The sequence below is a fragment of the Meleagris gallopavo genome, chromosome 2 (assembly GCF_000146605.3).
Source record: "Meleagris gallopavo isolate NT-WF06-2002-E0010 breed Aviagen turkey brand Nicholas breeding stock chromosome 2, Turkey_5.1, whole genome shotgun sequence".
Taxonomy (NCBI): Eukaryota; Metazoa; Chordata; class Aves; order Galliformes; family Phasianidae; genus Meleagris; species Meleagris gallopavo.
In genome coordinates this window covers 69,958,819-69,977,720 of record NC_015012.2, presented here as the reverse complement: position 1 = coordinate 69,977,720, position 18,902 = coordinate 69,958,819, and the positions used below count along the sequence as shown (strand labels likewise).

The following is an 18,902-nucleotide window of genomic DNA, read 5'->3' as shown; positions in this document are numbered from 1 at the left end:
TCCACTCTCCCCGTCGGGTTTAAAACGCCGCGTCGGAGTCCGGGCGCGCTGTCCGTGCGTTTCCCCTGCAGCGACGCGGTGCGGGGATTTCGCTGTTCTAACAGCTGTAGGGGGGTCTTCCAGCCCTTCCACGGAGGGAAGGCCCGGGAGAGCCGCCGTGCCCGCACACAGAGCCGGCTGCTTCGCGGTGCGCAGCAACCGCTGCGGCCCAAACGGTGTCTGCCGTGGCTAAACGCACGGTGATCTTTGCATGGCCGGGATGGGCTGATAGCTGGACTACGAGATCTGAGAGATCGTTTCCGACCTGAATGATTCTGTGATTCGCTTAGCAGAACAAAGGCACAATCTGGAACGAGAGAGCCAATATACACGCTGCCATTGCTTTTATAGTTTCTATTTGAAGAAAAAAAATAGTGACAAGTAATTAAATACACACACACTGGCATGTGTTTTACGTAACAGGATAAGCTGGTTCTAACCTGGAGGCAGCCATTCCATTATTGCATTCCATCATTAACAGCAGATTTTAAGACAACAGCATTTAAGAGCAGCAGCCCGGTCTCTGCCCTCTCCCTTAAAAGAAACCCTCAAAGGCACAACAGATTTTTCTCCCAAACCACAAATTATGCCATAATTCAAAAAGTTTGTAACTGCTGAACCTTTAGACTCTGTTAGTCTACTGCTGTTTGGCCTGGCCATGGCAGCAGCCTGTTCCCGGACTGCAAAACAGGTGCCTTTGTGTACATACTCATGATATTTTTGTTGTATTTGCCTTCAAAGCAGCATTTGCATGGAAACCAGCTCTCACTTGACTCTATGCTGTCCTTGACTCACAAATATTTCAAGGGAACCCCCCCCAGAATTGCTGCATGGCATTCAAAATTGCATGCCTCCACCTCCTAGACTGCACAAGTACGGAAGCATTTTAAAAGGTTGCTTTAGAAAGGTAAAAATAGAGTAACAATCCAATCTGGACTTTTCCAGAACGACACATCCCCATTTTTGCAGTATATATTTACACGTTTTAAGAACATTTCAAATGTATGGAATTAGGACTGGATGTTATTTTGCCTCAGTGCTTGACAAAACACGCATAAGGGAGTTACTAAACAGGAAGGAGCCTGATGGCTGTGGTGTTGCCATAGTACCAACGTGCGTTTAATGACAGGCAGGCCAGGTATGCTGCTCAGTAAGGTTCCCCCAGCAGTTCGGAGATCGTATGCTCTTTTATTGGCATACAGTCACTACCCATAGAAGTGCATTTGTGTCCAAAAAAATAGTTTTCATATTTACAGGAAGTGACAGAATTCCAGTTGCTGGCAGAGCATATCAAGCTTTTCATACAGTCTTTCTTTTATTGTTAGACAGATAATAGAAAATCTGAACTGAAAATCAAATTCAATGCACTATGGAAACTGTATTCCTCAGCAGCTTTTCTTCAATTTCCTTTTAATTTTCTTCTCTCTCTCCAAGTCCTCCTAAGATACCAAATCTGCCACACTACCTACTCTGCACAAACTCTCACTTCTACCAAAAGCCAACAGCGTAATGAGCTTGGATCAATGTACTATTATTTATACCAATAAAAGCAGTGCCTTACAAACTTATGTCTTATTTTGCTGCTCGGTATGATTGCTTACTCTACGCTATATAAATTTTGAGTGCATATTATTTATAAGTGAATTAACTAATTATGTATCCGTAACAGGGTTCTGGTAAACATGCGTGTACATGACAGCCATTAAACTGCTTAATAAACGTATAGGTAAAATGTGATTCTTTGCAGTGAAGCAGCTTGCTTCTGCATCTAATTATGAAAAACATATATTGGCAAAAATGTTACATAGCTGCATTCTACCTGTAGTTAAATGGATTAATCTGTTTAAGAAGACATGCTTTGCGAGTTGCTGCACTGGTGCAATTTTTTCCCTAGAAGACACAGCCATCAAAGAGCTCTCACTTTGATGCTGAGCCTTTTATCTTTTCCACCATCGGTATGAGAGCAGACCTTCTGGGCACAGACCTCCAACCTTTTCCTGAAACGACGTGCCTTCTGTAACAGGCAGAGGCCTGGGGTTGTGCGGGCTTTGTTTCTTTGTTTTTAAAGTAGTATGATTTCACAGTTCATTTCCCAAAAGATGTAATCAGTGATCTCTTTCACTTTATGGCGATAAAAATCTATCTCTGTACTTACATTTAGTTAAGTTGCTGTCTAGCCAATGTGTTCACTTTACAGGAATCACAGTTCTCGTAACAATAGCATAAATAACCAGTTTTAATGTTCACTATACATTTAGAGCATGTGCCAAAATGCCATGTTTATCTATTGTCAGTTTCCTAATGCACACTGAGTGCATTTAGAAGTATAGAAGTATATTTCATCAAACATCTAACACACTGAGTCTCATTCCTGCAATGTCCCTGAACGTCCACAGAGTTTTCTCTGGAAATTGGGTGAGGAATAGAGTTCCAGAGCACTGTCACACAACATCAGTTCGTTGCACATATTCCTAATGGGGCTCAGTCTAAGTACCGCTCGTATTACAGTGACCCATATTTTACACACACAGCATATGTTACTCGAGAGTCCAAATAAAAAGGAGGTTAGAAATCTATTACACACCTAAAGGAAGATGTCTACACTCTGTTCTTCCACATCCCCCACCCAACAGATGAATCTCATTGAATCCATGGGTAACATACTGTGACAAGTTAAAATCTTTTCTCAAGTACTTTAAAAATTTGTTATACCAAAAAAGCTGCCTTTTTCTGAAGTATTTTCTACAATTTAACACAAAATCCAGGTGCAAGAACTTTAAACAAAAAAAGAACTAAAGAGCTTTATTGACATCACAGTACATTCAATAGTAATTTTAAGAACATTACAGCTGAAAGAGAATGGTATGTTTTGTTTTATATTCTTATTAAGCACTACCGTTCTTGAAAAAATGTAATACAAAGAAATCCTATTAGGTATTTAATTCAGAGCAGCATTTGGAAAAAATACACCTATTTACACATTAAAAAAAGGGTTCTGGTTTCACCTACATAGCCACAATGTGCCTCTATAATGAGACAAGCCTTTTATAACTCATGGAATTTTTAAACATCATAGCACTGGTGCCATTAATTGCTCAGCGTTTACGACGAGGAGGAGTTGTTGATCTGAAAAATAGAGGAAAAAAGGGGGAAAAAGTTAACTGGAAAAAACAGAAGACCCCCAAACCCACACACACTTTAGGCTTAACAATTAATAGCTTTAAAAGATTTTCCAAAGTTACTTTTGCCTACAAAAATTCAATAAATACCATACTTTATTTTAAAAGTTCATATGCCGTACACATGAAGACGAATAGCAAAAAAAAAATAAAATAAATAAAAAAGCAGACAAAATACTTAAAAAGTATACTACCTTGATCGTGACTTAGACTTGTGTTTGCGGCTTGCCTTCTTACCAGACCTTTGAGATTTCTCCATGGAGCATGACCGAATATGCTTCGATTTCTTAGCCTTCTTTTCCTTACTGCTTCCTGGTGATTCAGAACTACTCCTTGCACTAGATTCAGAGCCTGACTGCTTCCTACTATCTTTGGTAGTAACTCTTTTGCTGTCTGGTCTGGAATCCTGTCTTATTATTTTCACAGATATTGTCTCACTGCGAGGGAAAATTCTTTCACTGTCTCTTTTTCTCTTCAATCTATTATCATCGTGATTACCAGCCTTGCTTTCTTTTTCCTCCTTTTTAGGTTTATCTTTTCTTTTTCCTGATCTCTCTCCCTTTCTCTGTTCTTTTTTCTGTCTTTGTCTACAGTTCCACCGTGCTCTTTCTTCCTCTCTTGATCTTTACCATCGCTTTTGTGTTTGTGCCTATTTCCAGGAGGACTTCTATGCTGGTCTTCGGGTTTGCGCCTATCCCTGCTCCTGCTGCGACTGGCACGGCCAACTCTCCTGTCTCTTGAGCTACTACTCCTACGTCTATCCCAGCTCCTCTCTTGAGAAGGGCTCTGAATTCTCCGCCTCTCCCCTCTCTCAGCGCTCTGATTTCTACTGGATCTTCTCCTTTCCCTTATTTTTTCCCTGCTTCTACTCCTCTCTCTTCTATTTCTGTGAGAGTAGCTCCTGCTTCTGCTGCGCCTAACTTTGTGTGAAGGTGTTCTACTGCGACTGTGCCTCTTCTTCCTTTTAGGAGAGGAAGAACGCGAAGAACTGCGACTGCTACCTGAGCTGGTGCTATATGAAGAACTAGATACAGTGCTGCTACTGCTACTGCTTCTGCTATTGCTGCTAGTGCTACCGCTGCTCGAGGTTCTTGACCTACTCCTTCCTGTCCTCTCTTTTTCTTTACCCTCTTTTTTGGGCTCTATATCGGGTGCGATTGCATTTGGAGATCTTTTCTTGTCATGAACCAAATCTGCTTCAATTTCTTTTGTCTCCTGTGATGTCAAAATGCTGTTTTGTTCTTTGTTCATATATTCATTCATCTCCTTTGAAACTTTATCAATTTGTAGCCTTTCTTCTAAAAAAACAGACAGAAGAAAGAATGAACTTTCAGAAGTACTTGATGTCATTTCAACATTTCAATGGTTTAAGACAAAGTTCTCAAATAACTACCATCAGCCACAAGAACTCCCAAATCCATTTATACACACCTACATTTTCCTCCTGCAGCCATTCTACATACCAGAATCTCCTTTTTGGCTTCATATAGTACTGCCCTAGCTATACCTGAGCCTCCTTCCTCCCTTTCAGTTCTGTTCATGTGGGGCTGAGTGATCACTGGCTAGTTTAAAGAAAGTTTATTTCCCAAACAGTGCATGCATTGCCCCTGAATCTCAGAACAGTGTCGTGTCGGCCGTACCTGCTTGAATGTTTTGTGGGCCTTGTTAACCAAAAAGATCATAGAGAAACTACTTTCTGCCATAGTAACACGTGCTTGTTTTCTTTTTTTGGAAGAAAACATTCAGATTATGGCTTTATCAGGGGAAGGGTCAGTTCTAAACGTTGACTGGTACATGCAGTTTACATTTTTCCTTGTTTTTATATTTTTCTAGCCAAGGAATTCAAAGGAAGGGAGGAACAATACAAAGAGGGGACGTGTAGACAATTAATTACTTAAGACTCAGCTAAGAAGTAAAGACCAGAGTATTTACTACAGACAGATGACAATGTTCTTAGGACTTAACAGCAGATGTGATTATATGTAAGCCTAATAGTTAGCAAATATGCTAAGGAGAAAACTGCAGAAGTAAAAATACATTTCTTGAAAGTAACATAATCATAGAATGGCATGGGTCGAAAAGGACCACAACAATCATCTAGTTTCAACCCCTTGCTGTGAGCAGGGTCTCCAGCCACTAAACCAGGCTGCCCAGAGCCACATCCAGCCTGGCCTTGAATACAGAGGCCAAAATTTTCAGTGTAGCAAATGAAGAAATTCAGACTGTCTGAGTATTTTCCAGAAGTTTCCAACTTTAAGGAAGTTCTACTAATTTTTGTTTTACATAGGATCTTTGCACCAGCATCCAAGTTCACTACCCCTCCTCGTTTTTAATTGAGTCCCCCCTCCAAAAAAAAAGAACAGACAGCCAAAAAAATGGCTTTTGATGTGTGCCGTAAATTCCATAATTAATTCAAGGAATAAAACTGCATGCAGGAATACAGAGTACTACAAAAAGCAACTCGTGATCAAATATAACCCAGAAAACAATTCCATCTGGTCCCTGAAGATAGTAAGCAATACAGACAGCAAAAACCGGTGTAGCTTAGGAGATGCTACAGCATATAAAAATGTGTCTTTTCTAGAGGCCTCTACAAATGGGACCCTGACTTCACTATTCTGGACTTCACAGAATCAGCTTTTTCATTCTAGATTTAGATTTCTGTCAACAACCCAACACAGGTGTCTCTGACCTGGCATCTTGACTAAGTAGGCAGAGGTCACAGACAACAACTCAGTCACACCCTATACTCCTTTTATGCATAAATCTTAAGACACGCAGAGAGAGACAGGAACATTAAGGAAACCAAACGTTTAGCTATCCATGTAGTACTAGATCCATGTCTAGTACTAGGTCTTTCAAATAAGTAGTAAAAGGATGAAATCATCCATATTTAAACTAAAAAAAAACCAAACAGCCAAATTATCACAATAGCACATTCTTCTTCCTCCAACTAAAATTAGGCTACGAATTACATGGATTTCTTACCACTGTATTCATCTGTCTCTCTAGATTGCTTGTTCAGCAGTGCAAGGTGACTGCAATACTCTTTTAAAGTACAAGCTTACTCTTTTAAGGATAAGCTTTGCCTTACAGGGAGGAGCAGAAGTAAATCACAGATTTATTTGCATATTAAAAATCAACCTTGCCACCTTCTCAGAGGCTAAATCTGAACTGACTGGGTTCACTGATCTGTTCCCAGTACTGGTCCAGAAATCTTGTAATGAGGACACGGCATATGGACACAAGTCATAATTACAACTAAGAACACTGTTCAAAGAACTGTAGCCTACAGCTGTCCATTGCAAAAGACACACTGCACAAACTTATGTAACACAAAAGCAAGTTTTGGGGAGGAAGTTAAATGTGCTTCATTTAGCTTTAAGTTTACCTTAAGAATTAAGTTTATTAAGAATATTAAGAATTAAGTTTATATAAACACAGACTGGTGCAGAGGGGTAAAATTTATCCCCCAGTCACAACTGAGGTTCCAAAAGATTTAAGTGTGTGTTTGTGTAAATAAATACCCACACAAGCATTTTATGAAGAGATACTATTATTTATGTAGTATATAATATCCATAGCATGCATCTATAATCTTTTTTTCACTGAGGTCAAAGAGTTTATATGGAAGGCACTAGAAGGGGACTCTTTGGTATGAAAGAAAGCCTAATTCTGATCAAATTGTTCAAAAAAAGTCTCTTTTGTTAATACATTGTAATTAAAGAACATTATTTCTAAATTAGACTTTTTTTTTTGCTTAAAATGCATATTCTCTCCTACACATCAAGTATGATAAGAAGACATGATGTTATTTACCTTCTAGCTGTTTTTCTAGTAATATTTGCTGTTCTCTCTCTTTTCTCCAAAATGCTTCCTGTTTTTGCCTGATTCTGTGTCGCAGTTCCTCATCATCAGTATCAGACGATTCAGAGCCTCTGTCACTCCTCTCATCTTCGCTGTCTCCTGATCCATAACCACCCAGTCCACCTGCGTGCATAAAGTCCAGTCTATCACGAGGAAAGATTATGCTTCATTCTTAATATTTCTTTGGGCAAAGAGGAGAGTAACATTGCCCTTCCTTCACTTCCTCCTCTCTGCAGAAGTTACTTTATTCTGTTAAGTGCCTGTGGTGTTTGATTGATGTGATCAAGGCCCCCATATCTGCATTGATGCTTACTGTCCGGTTCTACTCCTTCTGGAACACCTCGTCTATTTTCATCACATAACCACTGTGACCACAATACTTTTTCCACTGCACGGAAGGGCAAAAAACCTCTCTGTGAAGATAGGAACATTGCCTTCCTTTCCATCAGCAACCAGATGGGAAAAAGTGAAATGCCTGGGATCTTTCCCAGAAGTGAACACAGAAGTAACTTCAGCCTCCTCCGCAGTCCAAAGCTACAGAAATTCTGAACGTCATATGGAATTTTTCTACACTGATTTACAGAGCACTGCACTTTGACAGGTACAGAGACAGAGTAGAAATGGACTTTCTTCTCCCTTTGAGGTATTAATAATTACTGGGCTGATAAGAAACAAAGTCAATTTAAACATGTGACGTGGAGATATTTTACCTTCTTTCGGCTTGAGGTTATTAAGTTTGAACATTTGTGATATAACAATCAGTCAAATTCATCAGAATTCCACGTAACAAGCACATAACTGATCACTGACACCAGCTCAACATGTTTTAGATGATAAAAAGCATGTTGGGAAAGATCTTTTGCTGTTACATCTCAAGATGGAATTTCTTTTTCCTCCATTGATTCTGGTAATAATGATATGGGAGCCTCTGTGCTCACATAGCTTTCCAATTAAATAAAAGTTCCAATATCAGTAACACTTATATACGAGCGTCTGTATTACTGTTCTCTCAATTCTCCCTTGTTGTTTGGATGGATCAAAACAAGAAAGAAAATAAAACAGTATTCCCCTCTCTGAAGACTTCAGTGTGCTCTTGAAACAATCATATTTTGAAAGCAAATTCATGTAATGTTTTTACATATTTTTCAAAATCAGAGCAAAATTCCCACACACTAACTCACACTGACTAGGCCTTTACTCCAAAACCTATCCTAGGATCACCTGTGGAACAAACAGAGGTGCTGATAAAGTTACTGGAAAGCAACCCATACTCTCAGGCAATTAAAATCTAGTATCAAAATGCAGTTTCTAGAAATGCAAGGCAAGAGTGAAACCCCTCCCTCAAGCCCTTTCAAAAATAAGGAACGCACTTACCGAGTCCAGTGAGAGAAGCCAGTGCACTGGACTGTGCCAGCTGTTTTGCAGGAGCTTTGTATCACATCAACAACAGGAACAACATGTTAACACAAATAGCCACGATTTCATAGTCATGAGTCTATGGTATTGTTAAATCTACTACTATTGCTGTTCTTTGGAGGGAGAGAAGAAACATTAAAAACGTATCATCCATTTAAAACCAATTCTAGATTTTCTGACCACGAAGACTTACAACTGCAAATTATTAGTGAAGAGAAAAAGAACAAATATATACTCGTAAATCACTTTCCAAGTTACAGCATCTGCACAGCATTTTCAAGCTTCAGTAGTTACATATTTAGTTACATTACAAAATACATTATGCAAGTACAGTAACACGTTAATAATGAAAGCAAATGGATTACTAATCGAGGACTCAAAGTTTGTTTCTTTTCACTTCTGAACAGCTAAGAACTCAAGATAAAAAACGATAGCATTAAGAAACAGCTACAACTGAAGAGCCATTGACACTCAGGTACCATTTTAAATAGATAAATGAATCGTATGAAAGAAATGGAATAACTGAAGTAACTCACAATACACTGCACAGGACAACAGTATATGACTACTGGATTTGAACTCTATCAAGTCAGATGCATTATACTGGAATTGTTCTTGGGGAACAGCTATGGAGGTTAAATGTTCTCTAGACATGCAAATATAAAATATTCACAGAAGAAACTAAAAAAAAAAAAAAAAAGAATCAGCATACCTTTAGTTGCTTTACGGTGTACATCTTTGGCCACGTAGTAAATTTCTTCATTTGTGACATCTAAAAGAATCTCTGTCAGCATCATTTTTGTCAGCATCATCTGAAGAAAGTTGTATTAAAAATAAATTACAGGACAAAAACCTCACAGAACTTTTGATAGCTATGAAAATACTTTCCTTCATATTTCTTATTATTCATGACTGAAAAACTTAAGTTTAAGATTGTTTAAGTTTGACCCAAACCTCTAATACTTTCAGAACAGTCTATATTTTGATTGTAAATCCTAACCACACGTATTAAACACACTTATGCAGGGCACCGGTTCCTAATGTGAAAGATGATGCAAAAATCAATATTTAAATCAGAACTGTACTTAGATGATCCCATATATACTTTCTAAAAGAAAAGTTATATTTCTGTCTGGTATGCTGCCTCACTGACTTCCAGTCCTGCAAAAACCACCAGAAGTCACTTGCATAGGACTTCATTAGTCTTTATTTGCTATAAAAAGATGAAATGTTGGTAGCTAGTTCTTCAAGGTCTTTAGTCTGCCCATGTGCTTTACAGAACAAATTACAATAATTTAAATACACTGATAAAATGTTTGTTGTTGTTTCTTTAGTTTGTTTTAGAATCCATGACCCTCATTAACAAGGTTTCAGTTGTACTTTGAAATCATGATTGTACACTGACTGCACAATATTTTTGCAGACACAGAGGAACAGTCACTGGTAGAAGACTTCTTGCAAGGATACATTTCTTAAGTTCCCTTTCTCATGAACTGTGACTGAAGCATACATTTAAGATGGATATATTTAATCACTTGAAGTTTTCAAGACTGTGTCCAATTAAGGAAAAATATAGAATTAAAAGCAGTCCATGTAAAGACTATATTCACTGTATTCTTTCCTTACTGTGCTAAAAGTAAATTTTTATGATCTATATACCATCTATGTGAGAAAGACAGCACTATAAAGACACACGAAGATTTAACACTGCCTCACTGTATGATGCAAGAGTATCAGGCAGAGAAAAAGTATTTTACTTTGTTATGCCCAAACAATACCAGCAAACAACCAATGCTAGTGAGAATTCCATCACTAGTACCATTTGATACTCCTTTTCTTCTTCTGTCATTTCTGGTTCGCTTTGCTCCTCTTGAGGAACAGGCGATGGACTCCTACTGATTTTCCCAACACTTACAGCTTCTGTGTTTTCAGCATCTTCATCTTCCTCATCACTGTCCTACAAGAAAAGCATCATATATTTCAGGAAAAAAAAAACAAAAACAACAAAACCAGATTTAAAGCTCATCAGTTTCTACTTATGATAAACAATTTGATTTCTCTTTGCACTGAAATCTGTATTAACATTACTGTAAAACCCTATAATTTTTCTCTTCTTGCAATGAACACATTCGCCTCTCACCTCATAAGAAGTAAATACTTGCTTGTCAGTTCACTATCAGACAGATGCTCAGAACTGCAAACAGCTGAAATAATGGCCAGGCTAAGTGGAACACAAGGCTTCTTAAATGGTCCCAATTTAGAAAATACAGATATGTGAACTTGTTCAACTACTTACTTAGAATTCAAATGTCCTTCAAAGACCGCATCAAGTTCCCAAAATACAAAGTTTCTCTTTTGAGGAGATCAAAAAGTTAACACTTTCAGTAAATACAAACCTGACAAAAACCAAACCTTTCTACTTACAAATTTGCTTTTCTGAGGCAACCGTGGGCCATCCCCTTCTTCAGCCTCATCGTTTTCCTTTTTCTCCTTTTTAGACATCTGCGAGCGTTGCTGCTCCATCCTCTCTTTTTCCAATTTTTCTGTTTCTCTCGTTCCATCTTTTCCAGACCCTCCCGAATCCAGGCAGGCAGAGTTCTACGCTTCACAGCATCTACATAAGTGAGGTTTACAGTTCTGTAGTTTACAGTTCTGTAAGCTGAAAGAAACCATTCCCCCCACCACAAAAGAAGAAGAAAATACACCAAAAAAACCCACAACCTCACACACAATCAAATCCTCCACCCCAAGCCAACAACTCACACAAGTGGTTGTGGGGAAAAACCATTTAGAATAGAATAGCTTTTTTCTTTCCCTTTCTTCCTTATTAAGTATAAAACAAGTCTTCACATTTTGAAAAGATCTTTTTCTACACAGTTCTTATGTTGTTCATTAAGGAGTGGTTAACATGTACCAATCTGTGGAGGCTCCTGCTTCACAGGCATCGCAATAGGCGAACGCTGTCGGTCTCTGAACGAGGGCCTTTCCCTTCGATTCTGAGGAGGTGCAGAAGGTGCTGGTGGACCTGGTGGCCCTGGCGGTCCTGGCTGCCAATAAGGTGGATGAAATCCACCTTGAGGTGGACCAAAAGCAGCCCCATGCTGAAAGAGTAATGCAGTTTATTTTTCCTCACATTGAACACAGTATATGTGCACAAGCTGGTCTACAGAAATCCATGCAAGTGGGATTGCAAGCACCACTGCTAGGCTACAGGATCTTTCCATCTCTTTTTCTGTGGTCCCCAACAAACACGTTTTCCTTAAATATTTAACAAGTAAACTGGGGTTTAGAAAGTATACTAGTGAAGTTGAAAAGACTTCAATCAATTTCCTTTCGTATATTAAACATTAAGCCCTATAATAACCAGTTTTCTCCAGCAGTTCCTTGCGAACTTATCATCAGAGCATGCAGTTTAAAACTCTAGCTGTGCTAGGAATGTATCTCTGTACTTACAACCTGAGGACAAAAACGAAAAGCTCAAGTTTTTATTACAGAATAATTTTGCACTGTGTTTTTCCAGTCATCATTCACAGATGTTATTAGTATGGTAGATTAAAATATTAAATGCACATATATAAGCATTTAGTACAGATCCTAGATTCTGAGCAAGCTGTATACAATCCAAAAGTAACAAGTTCTGAGACATAAATGAATGGGATTCTCTGTCACTTTCTTTTTTGTTTCGAAAGTATTTGGTACCCACAAAAGCCTAATGAAACTATTTAAGAGGTAGTGTTTAGGAAGAAAGCTACAAGATCATTTTCTTAAAATTATTATTATATTCCGTTGACTATATAAGTCCATAGCAGTAGAAGAATTCTTCTACTACAATTTTAGGTTGAGCAGTCCTGTGCTGTTTTCTGCAAAACAAGTTTCCTGTGATATTTAAAGAATCTAAAAAACTCATTTTAAGATTTATTCTCACATTAGTTAACAGAATTATTATAACCTGATGTATTTGAAAGTGAATGGTTCAATTCCCATCAGTATTGCTCTACACGAAAAATGAATCATAGAAAAAAGTAGACCAAAGGCTAGAAATGTTTCTGCCAGTCTTCCCTTGGGTTTGTTCATGAACAAAAGGTAAACTATACTTTTTGAAACATCTGTCCTTTATATCAGAAGTTCTGAGATAAACTGAAATGTGGGGAAAGATCCAAAAGCTCTGTGTTTAAAGATTTGTCCAATGCCCCCTTCTATTATTAGTGCTAATGCCACCTACAATTTTATTATGCTACACAATTTACATGCCAGAACCATGAAAAAACTGGATGTGGATTTTTAAGAAATACCATTGTTTATTCAAAGAATCACAATAGATATGGAAAAGATCAATGGATCACCCAGTCTATCTCCCTGCAAATACAAGACTGTTCCCCATGGTACATTATCTAGCGTATTTAACTAAATACTTTGGCTTTTTTTTCTTTTTTCTTTTTTCAGGAAAACAAACAAAACACCACCTCAGCATTAGTTCATATGCTGGAAAACAGTGATCTATTTTAATACTGTAGTCAACAGCCACTTCTCATTACTAGTCTAGAAAAAAAAACATCTCGGGCCTCAATAGAAGAGAAAACTAAAGTCTTTCTGTGAATTATTTGGCATCAACAACAACAACAAAAAAACCTATCTTAGCAGATAACAGATTCTGTTGTAGTTTGTAGAACTGAAGAATGAAAGTCGCCGCTAGTTGATATTAGAGGAACACATCCATGGAAGGGACTCTGCACGTCTACAATATAAAAGCAACAAATATGTTTCACCTGATAGTCAAACTGGTTCACTGGCCCCATTGCAAAGTTATCAGGAGGTGCCCCAAAGTTGTGATTGTTCTGGTTAAATATATGCCTGTTGTCAGATGCAAACTCCCCACTGTCCTGACTGTTGCTGTCTTCAGATGGAGGAACAATTTCCATTTGACCTGTGGTTGGAGCCATCCACTGCTGATCTGGAGGAGGGTGAGGGGGTTGGTGAGGCATTCCCCATTCTGTTTAGGATTTAGAATACAATTTGATAACAAGTTAATAAGATTTGTATCAGTCACAAATCTCTCTGTGTTTTTACTTATCTGAAGTTTCCTCAAAGCAATGCAGAGGATAAAGTTGTGAAGAAAATAATCAATCTATAGCCTGTATTATACTGTCTCAATAATGTCTTTAACTAAGGAAGGAAAAACAAACAGCTGTAGATGAACCAGAACATGTACGTGTGGAGGCGGGAGGGAAGAAACTGTGAATTTTTGTAGATTTCCAGTAATATCAAGTACACCCTCGCACTTACAAATTGTGTCAACTATTAAAAGAACTGCTCTTGCTTTTCAACTTTTGTGTCATTTCAGCTTTCAAAGTAATGAGCTATTTGATTCCTTTGCATAATAGGCCTAGAAAAACCTACTGTGAAAGTACATATGTGCAGCAGAACTACTGAATCCTGCTAAGATCACGTCTTGATAATGAATGGCTCCCTGGATTCTCCAACACCTAGCACGTAGAATCCACGACCCTAAGCCTTCCAACTGCAGTCACAATTGATTAATTTCAGTTTGAAGGCTTATAGCCATAGCATATGCTGGGACCCCTGCAAGATTCAGAGGTTTTGAGGAATTAATAGCTTGTGTGGCTACAAGCTCTATTTTCTTAGGAAATCAGTTTAAAAATTATATTCACTATAAAGCTGCTTACAGACTGTATTTTTTACTTTCTCCTGGAGCATGGCACCTATGACACATAATGCTAGTTATGCAGTTGGCTTTCAAATTGCCATTTTGCCCCTAAGTAACACGCAAAAAAACCCCCAAACTTTTAGATCCAAAACTGACAGAGAAACGCAGAAGGACATAGAAACACAGAAATATAGCTAGAACATATTCTATCATCACATAGTGAAGTTAAAATTACAGTAATACATAGCCCAGAGTAGAGAGGTTAAACTTAAGTGAAAGCTGATGTCTGCCTCCCTTTTGTTATGGGCACATAGGAACTGCCAATGACATTTTAAGTCTAATTCTACTAAACCCTGCTCTTAGTAATAATTTCAGTTTTGGCTGTGACTATTCAGATTTGTCTGTTTCAATTATTAAGCCAATTAAGTACAAAATGAAGTTTTCACTGAGAAAGTATGCATACAGGCTTCCAAACTGCACTGTTCAGAAATTTCAAATTATATTATACTGTAGAGACATTAAAAAACCCTTCAGATAATTTTCAGAACACAACCTCAAGAATAAGTCTTAGCTGAAAATACCCAATACTCACTATTGTTTTATGGAGATTTTTTTTAAAAAGTGAGCCAAAACTACAGTTTTGAAGAAGTGCTAAGGAGCTCAATACAGCCAACATTACCAGAAATTTTTTAATCAATTGTACTTTTAAAATAACTGAAAAAAAATACACGACAATCTGATATATAAAACATTTTACACACAAAATTATGTCCATCTCTCTTTTGAAGACTGAAAAGCAGCAGCTATGATACTCAGTAAATTAGATGATGCTAGTGGTGGTGCTGATATCTGAGAGACAGGGCATATTCACACACAAAAATGCCTGACAAAGATAAAATTTAATCACATGAAGAATGAAGAAACAAGTGGGAAATATAGCAAACCTGGCTGCCACATTCTGTTGAAGTTGGGATCCCCCTGAAAATTATTATGATTGTTTGAACCAGACTCTATTCCTGAAATATCCTGTCCATTTGGCATCATTCCTTGTTGTTCCACTACACTTTGTTGCCCTGAGGCTTCCCGCTGAGCAATCCATGCTTGAGCTAAGGCAGCCCAGTCAATCTGGCCTAAAATGAACAGAGGAAGTTGAAAAGGTTAGCATTCCCATCTTTCAAATGTAACACTGTTTCTTAATTACACGTGCCATTGTTCAAGAGAAGCTGGTTACGTTTACCTTCAGCAAGTCCCCTGAGCACCATTAAAACTTAATTTACAGGGTACAGTAAAACAAAATAAGTGTCAAAATGCACATACTTGCTGAAGTAGTTTCCCTGCACACATTCAAAATACAATAAGGCAAATTATTTTAGGTTCTCATTAATACTAAGTAGGTGGTAGTAATAGAGTTGTTTTTTTTTTCCCCACAAGTGAAATATTACTGATGTCTAAAAGAAACGTATATAGCCTTAATTCTAAATTCATAAGGATTCAAGTATTCTAAGCACTAATATATTCTATACATTCTGCAATGTATACTTCTTATGTAACATGTTTTTGGAATGCTATTTTATGTTACAGTCCTCTCCCCTCTCTTCCTTTGCTATCTCTCCTACCAGCAGTTAAACAAATGGCACTCTTGTCTGAAGACAGCATTCTGTCTTCTTCTCATCAAGTCAAGAAATCTCTCTTGTGAAGTTGCAGAAACGTAAGTGACAAAAAACAATGTTAAACCAGTCAATCTCCAAGAGCATTAAGTATTTTCATATCCATTGCTGCATTTCTCTGGATACATTTAATTGCTGTCACCTCACACTCAATTTAAACAAATTAATGTTCTATTATTTAAAATGTGGTTTCGTTTTCTCTTTTTTAATGGGATGGGAGTTGGAGGAATTCAAGCAACAGATCATGATCATCACCGCTGTAACCTAAAACAAGTAACATACTAATTTTGCAGTGACATTTTTTTCTGTGGATACACCTGCATGAATACTTCAGCCACAGAGACAATGAACAAAAGGGCAGTTTCTCAAATAAAAAGATTTGTCATGATTTAGCTTGGCTGAAGAACTGAAAGGGATACTGCAAAAGTATGCGAGCCCCGGATGCAGATCTGTGTGACTGGTATAATGTTGATAATTTGTCCAGGATTATTCAATTTGCTTGCCTGTATTGTGCATATTAAGTACTATTGACGTCAAAACACTTGGAATGTTTGAATGCTATTCTTTCATTTCGTTCAGAAAAGCAACATGAATATATTATCTTGAAAGCAGATTAAAAAAGCATCTTTCAGTTATGCTCTGTAACAAAGATTCAAAAATATAAATTACAGCATAAAAATAATTTATTCCCCAAAGCTTTCTCTATACTTACTTGGATCTTGCTGGTGCTGAAATGACTGCATCCACTGCTGTTGGTTCAAAGGCCATTGCTGCCAAGGTTGATCCCACATCTTTTAAGTCTTTATATAGTCTATATTTCAACTAAAAATAACAGTTGTATGTTTAAATAGATGCCCATGAAATATCACACAACTGAAACTTACATAATTGCAGATATATTTAAGCCTTGCAAAGCAAGCTGAAGCAATGCTGGCTTAATTTTTTAAGCTGGAGAAAATGGTTCATCCTTCAGAGTAACATTCAAAAATATCAAGGTAAGATTTCAGAGGACCAGTACGCTTTCTCTTTATTTTCAAAAAGAATCAACTATGAAATGAAGTTTTAGGAAAGACATGACATGTCACTAAATGTAATTTAAAGAAATTGAAACTACATAAGACATTATTTAAATGATATCCTTGTCTGAATCTTAGGGGAGAAAAAAAGTGTATTTTTGTACACAAGTTTAATTCATGCAAGGCTGTTAAGTGAGGTAGAAGAAAGTCATAAATTACGCTAGAGAACTAAACAGGTTCAAGATGGTGTCCATAACCACTTTATGCATTGTAAAATATGCCTTAAAATCTGAGAGGAAAAAAATACCACTGCCTCACTGTGCATGTTGACCACAGGCCCCTAGAATCATCAGAAGCACTCTAGTGCTGTATGCCCACAAAGAGCCAGCCCCCACCCGCCAGGAGTAGGAGTGGATAAAGTGCAGCAGTGTGCCAGAGAGGGATGTCTACAAGGGCAAACCTGTTGCTTTCCTAACCCCCAGCTGCCCCTCCTCTGGCACAGCTCCATGCCGTTCCCTCGGGCCCTGTAGCTGTCACACAGAGAAGAGCTTAGCGCTGCCCCTCTGCTCCCTGTGAGGAGCTGCAGCCGCCATCAGGCCTCCCCTCAGCTCCTCTGCTCTGGGCTGAGCAAACCAAGGGACCTCAGCTGCTCCTCGTACATCTTTTCCTCTAAACCCTTTCCCATCTTTGTAGGCCTCCTTTGGAGGCTCTTTGGTCCTTCTTCTTTGATGGCACCCAGAAGTGCACCCAGTGCTGGAGACGCAGCTACACAGCACAGAGCAGGACAACCCCTCCCCTCACCCAGTGGCAGTGCTAGGCCTGATGCACCTCAGAGTATGGCTGGATGGCTGGCCCTTTGGGCTGCTAGAGAGTAATACTAAATTCTACAGGGCTGCTCCCCTATCTCTCATCCCACAGCCCATACATGAGTTGGACATCGCAACTCTATCAGAGGGAAAGCCAGACTGAGCAGAAGGGCAGAGCTGGACAACAGGTAGATCCAACCACAGACATGAGCTATAGTGGGCATCCAAAGCCTCTCCAGCTCTGAAGCGTACCCACATAGTCTGTTTCAAACACTCCAAACTTAAAACAAAAAAATCCGAGATCAGAGGAGCAGGACATATGGCCTGGACACTGCTCAGAGCCAAGTGCGATAACGAACACATGGACACAGAAGTAATGAGCTCAACGTAGCCAATGCCATGGGACAGACAGCCAGGAATCCAGCCTTGACCACATGAACACACATCCCCACACAGAGCCAGCTTTCAGCAGGCACAAAGAGAGCAATTACAGGGGATCCTATTGCAAAGGGAGCTCGTGCTTAGCGGTTGAGCACTCACACAAATAACTGCATGACTGCACAGGAAGGGAGCGACTGCTTCCAAAATACACAGCAACAAAAAGCTGTAGGCAAAACTGTGGGACGATGGGTCATGCTGAGATGAATGTAGCAGGTGGGTATTTTACATACTTCTGTCAAGGGTTATCAATGAATCTGAAAAACTGTATGTCACCTTTGTTTTGAGCCAGCATAAAAATTACATACCTATGGATTAGAAACATAACCAGTTGCAAATGCCTCTGGGGGGCTTTAAATGAGACCAGATCAAGCTTGGAAACAGGAGAGCACCAAGCAAAATGCACACCATCACCTTTCCTATATTTTTTTTTTTCCTATATTTTCATGCTAAATCATATATATATATATATATACTTATATATATATATTTTCCTTCTCAGCACCATCTTTATCACATTCAAACTTTCAAAAGGTGAAAGCTGTTTGGATTTTGATTTTTGTTACATTTTGATCAGTGCTAGGAAGTCTGCTTTCTTACACCAGTTGAATGCAAAGAAGTGGCCAACAAGGGAACAATCCTGCTACTTACTGCAACATTTAAGCTGCTCCTGCAACACACAATTCTTGGAGTATGCATACACAGACACTTCATACACTGAGCATGAAAAGAAAATTCACATACCTGAAGTAAGGTAACTCACCCTAGAGTAAGTATAAAAAAAAAAAAGTTTACTTCTTCCTCTTAAC

General features: G+C 38.4%; 1 protein-coding gene across 1 annotated transcript; it reads right to left on the bottom strand.

Moving 5' to 3' along the window:
• Nucleotides 1-2,522: 2,522 nt before the first annotated feature.
• PNISR (PNN interacting serine and arginine rich protein) lies at nt 2,523-18,531 on the bottom strand. Its single transcript, XM_010707571.3, is given in 13 exon segments — nt 2,523-3,165; nt 3,413-3,767; nt 3,770-4,516; nt 7,038-7,208; nt 8,460-8,513; nt 9,214-9,313; nt 10,321-10,458; nt 10,926-11,044; nt 11,047-11,115; nt 11,416-11,602; nt 13,268-13,491; nt 15,111-15,296; nt 16,546-18,531. Coding segments are annotated over 13 exon segments (2,460 nt in total). The 5' UTR covers nt 16,625-18,531; the 3' UTR covers nt 2,523-3,134.
• Nucleotides 18,532-18,902: the final 371 nt, after the last annotated feature.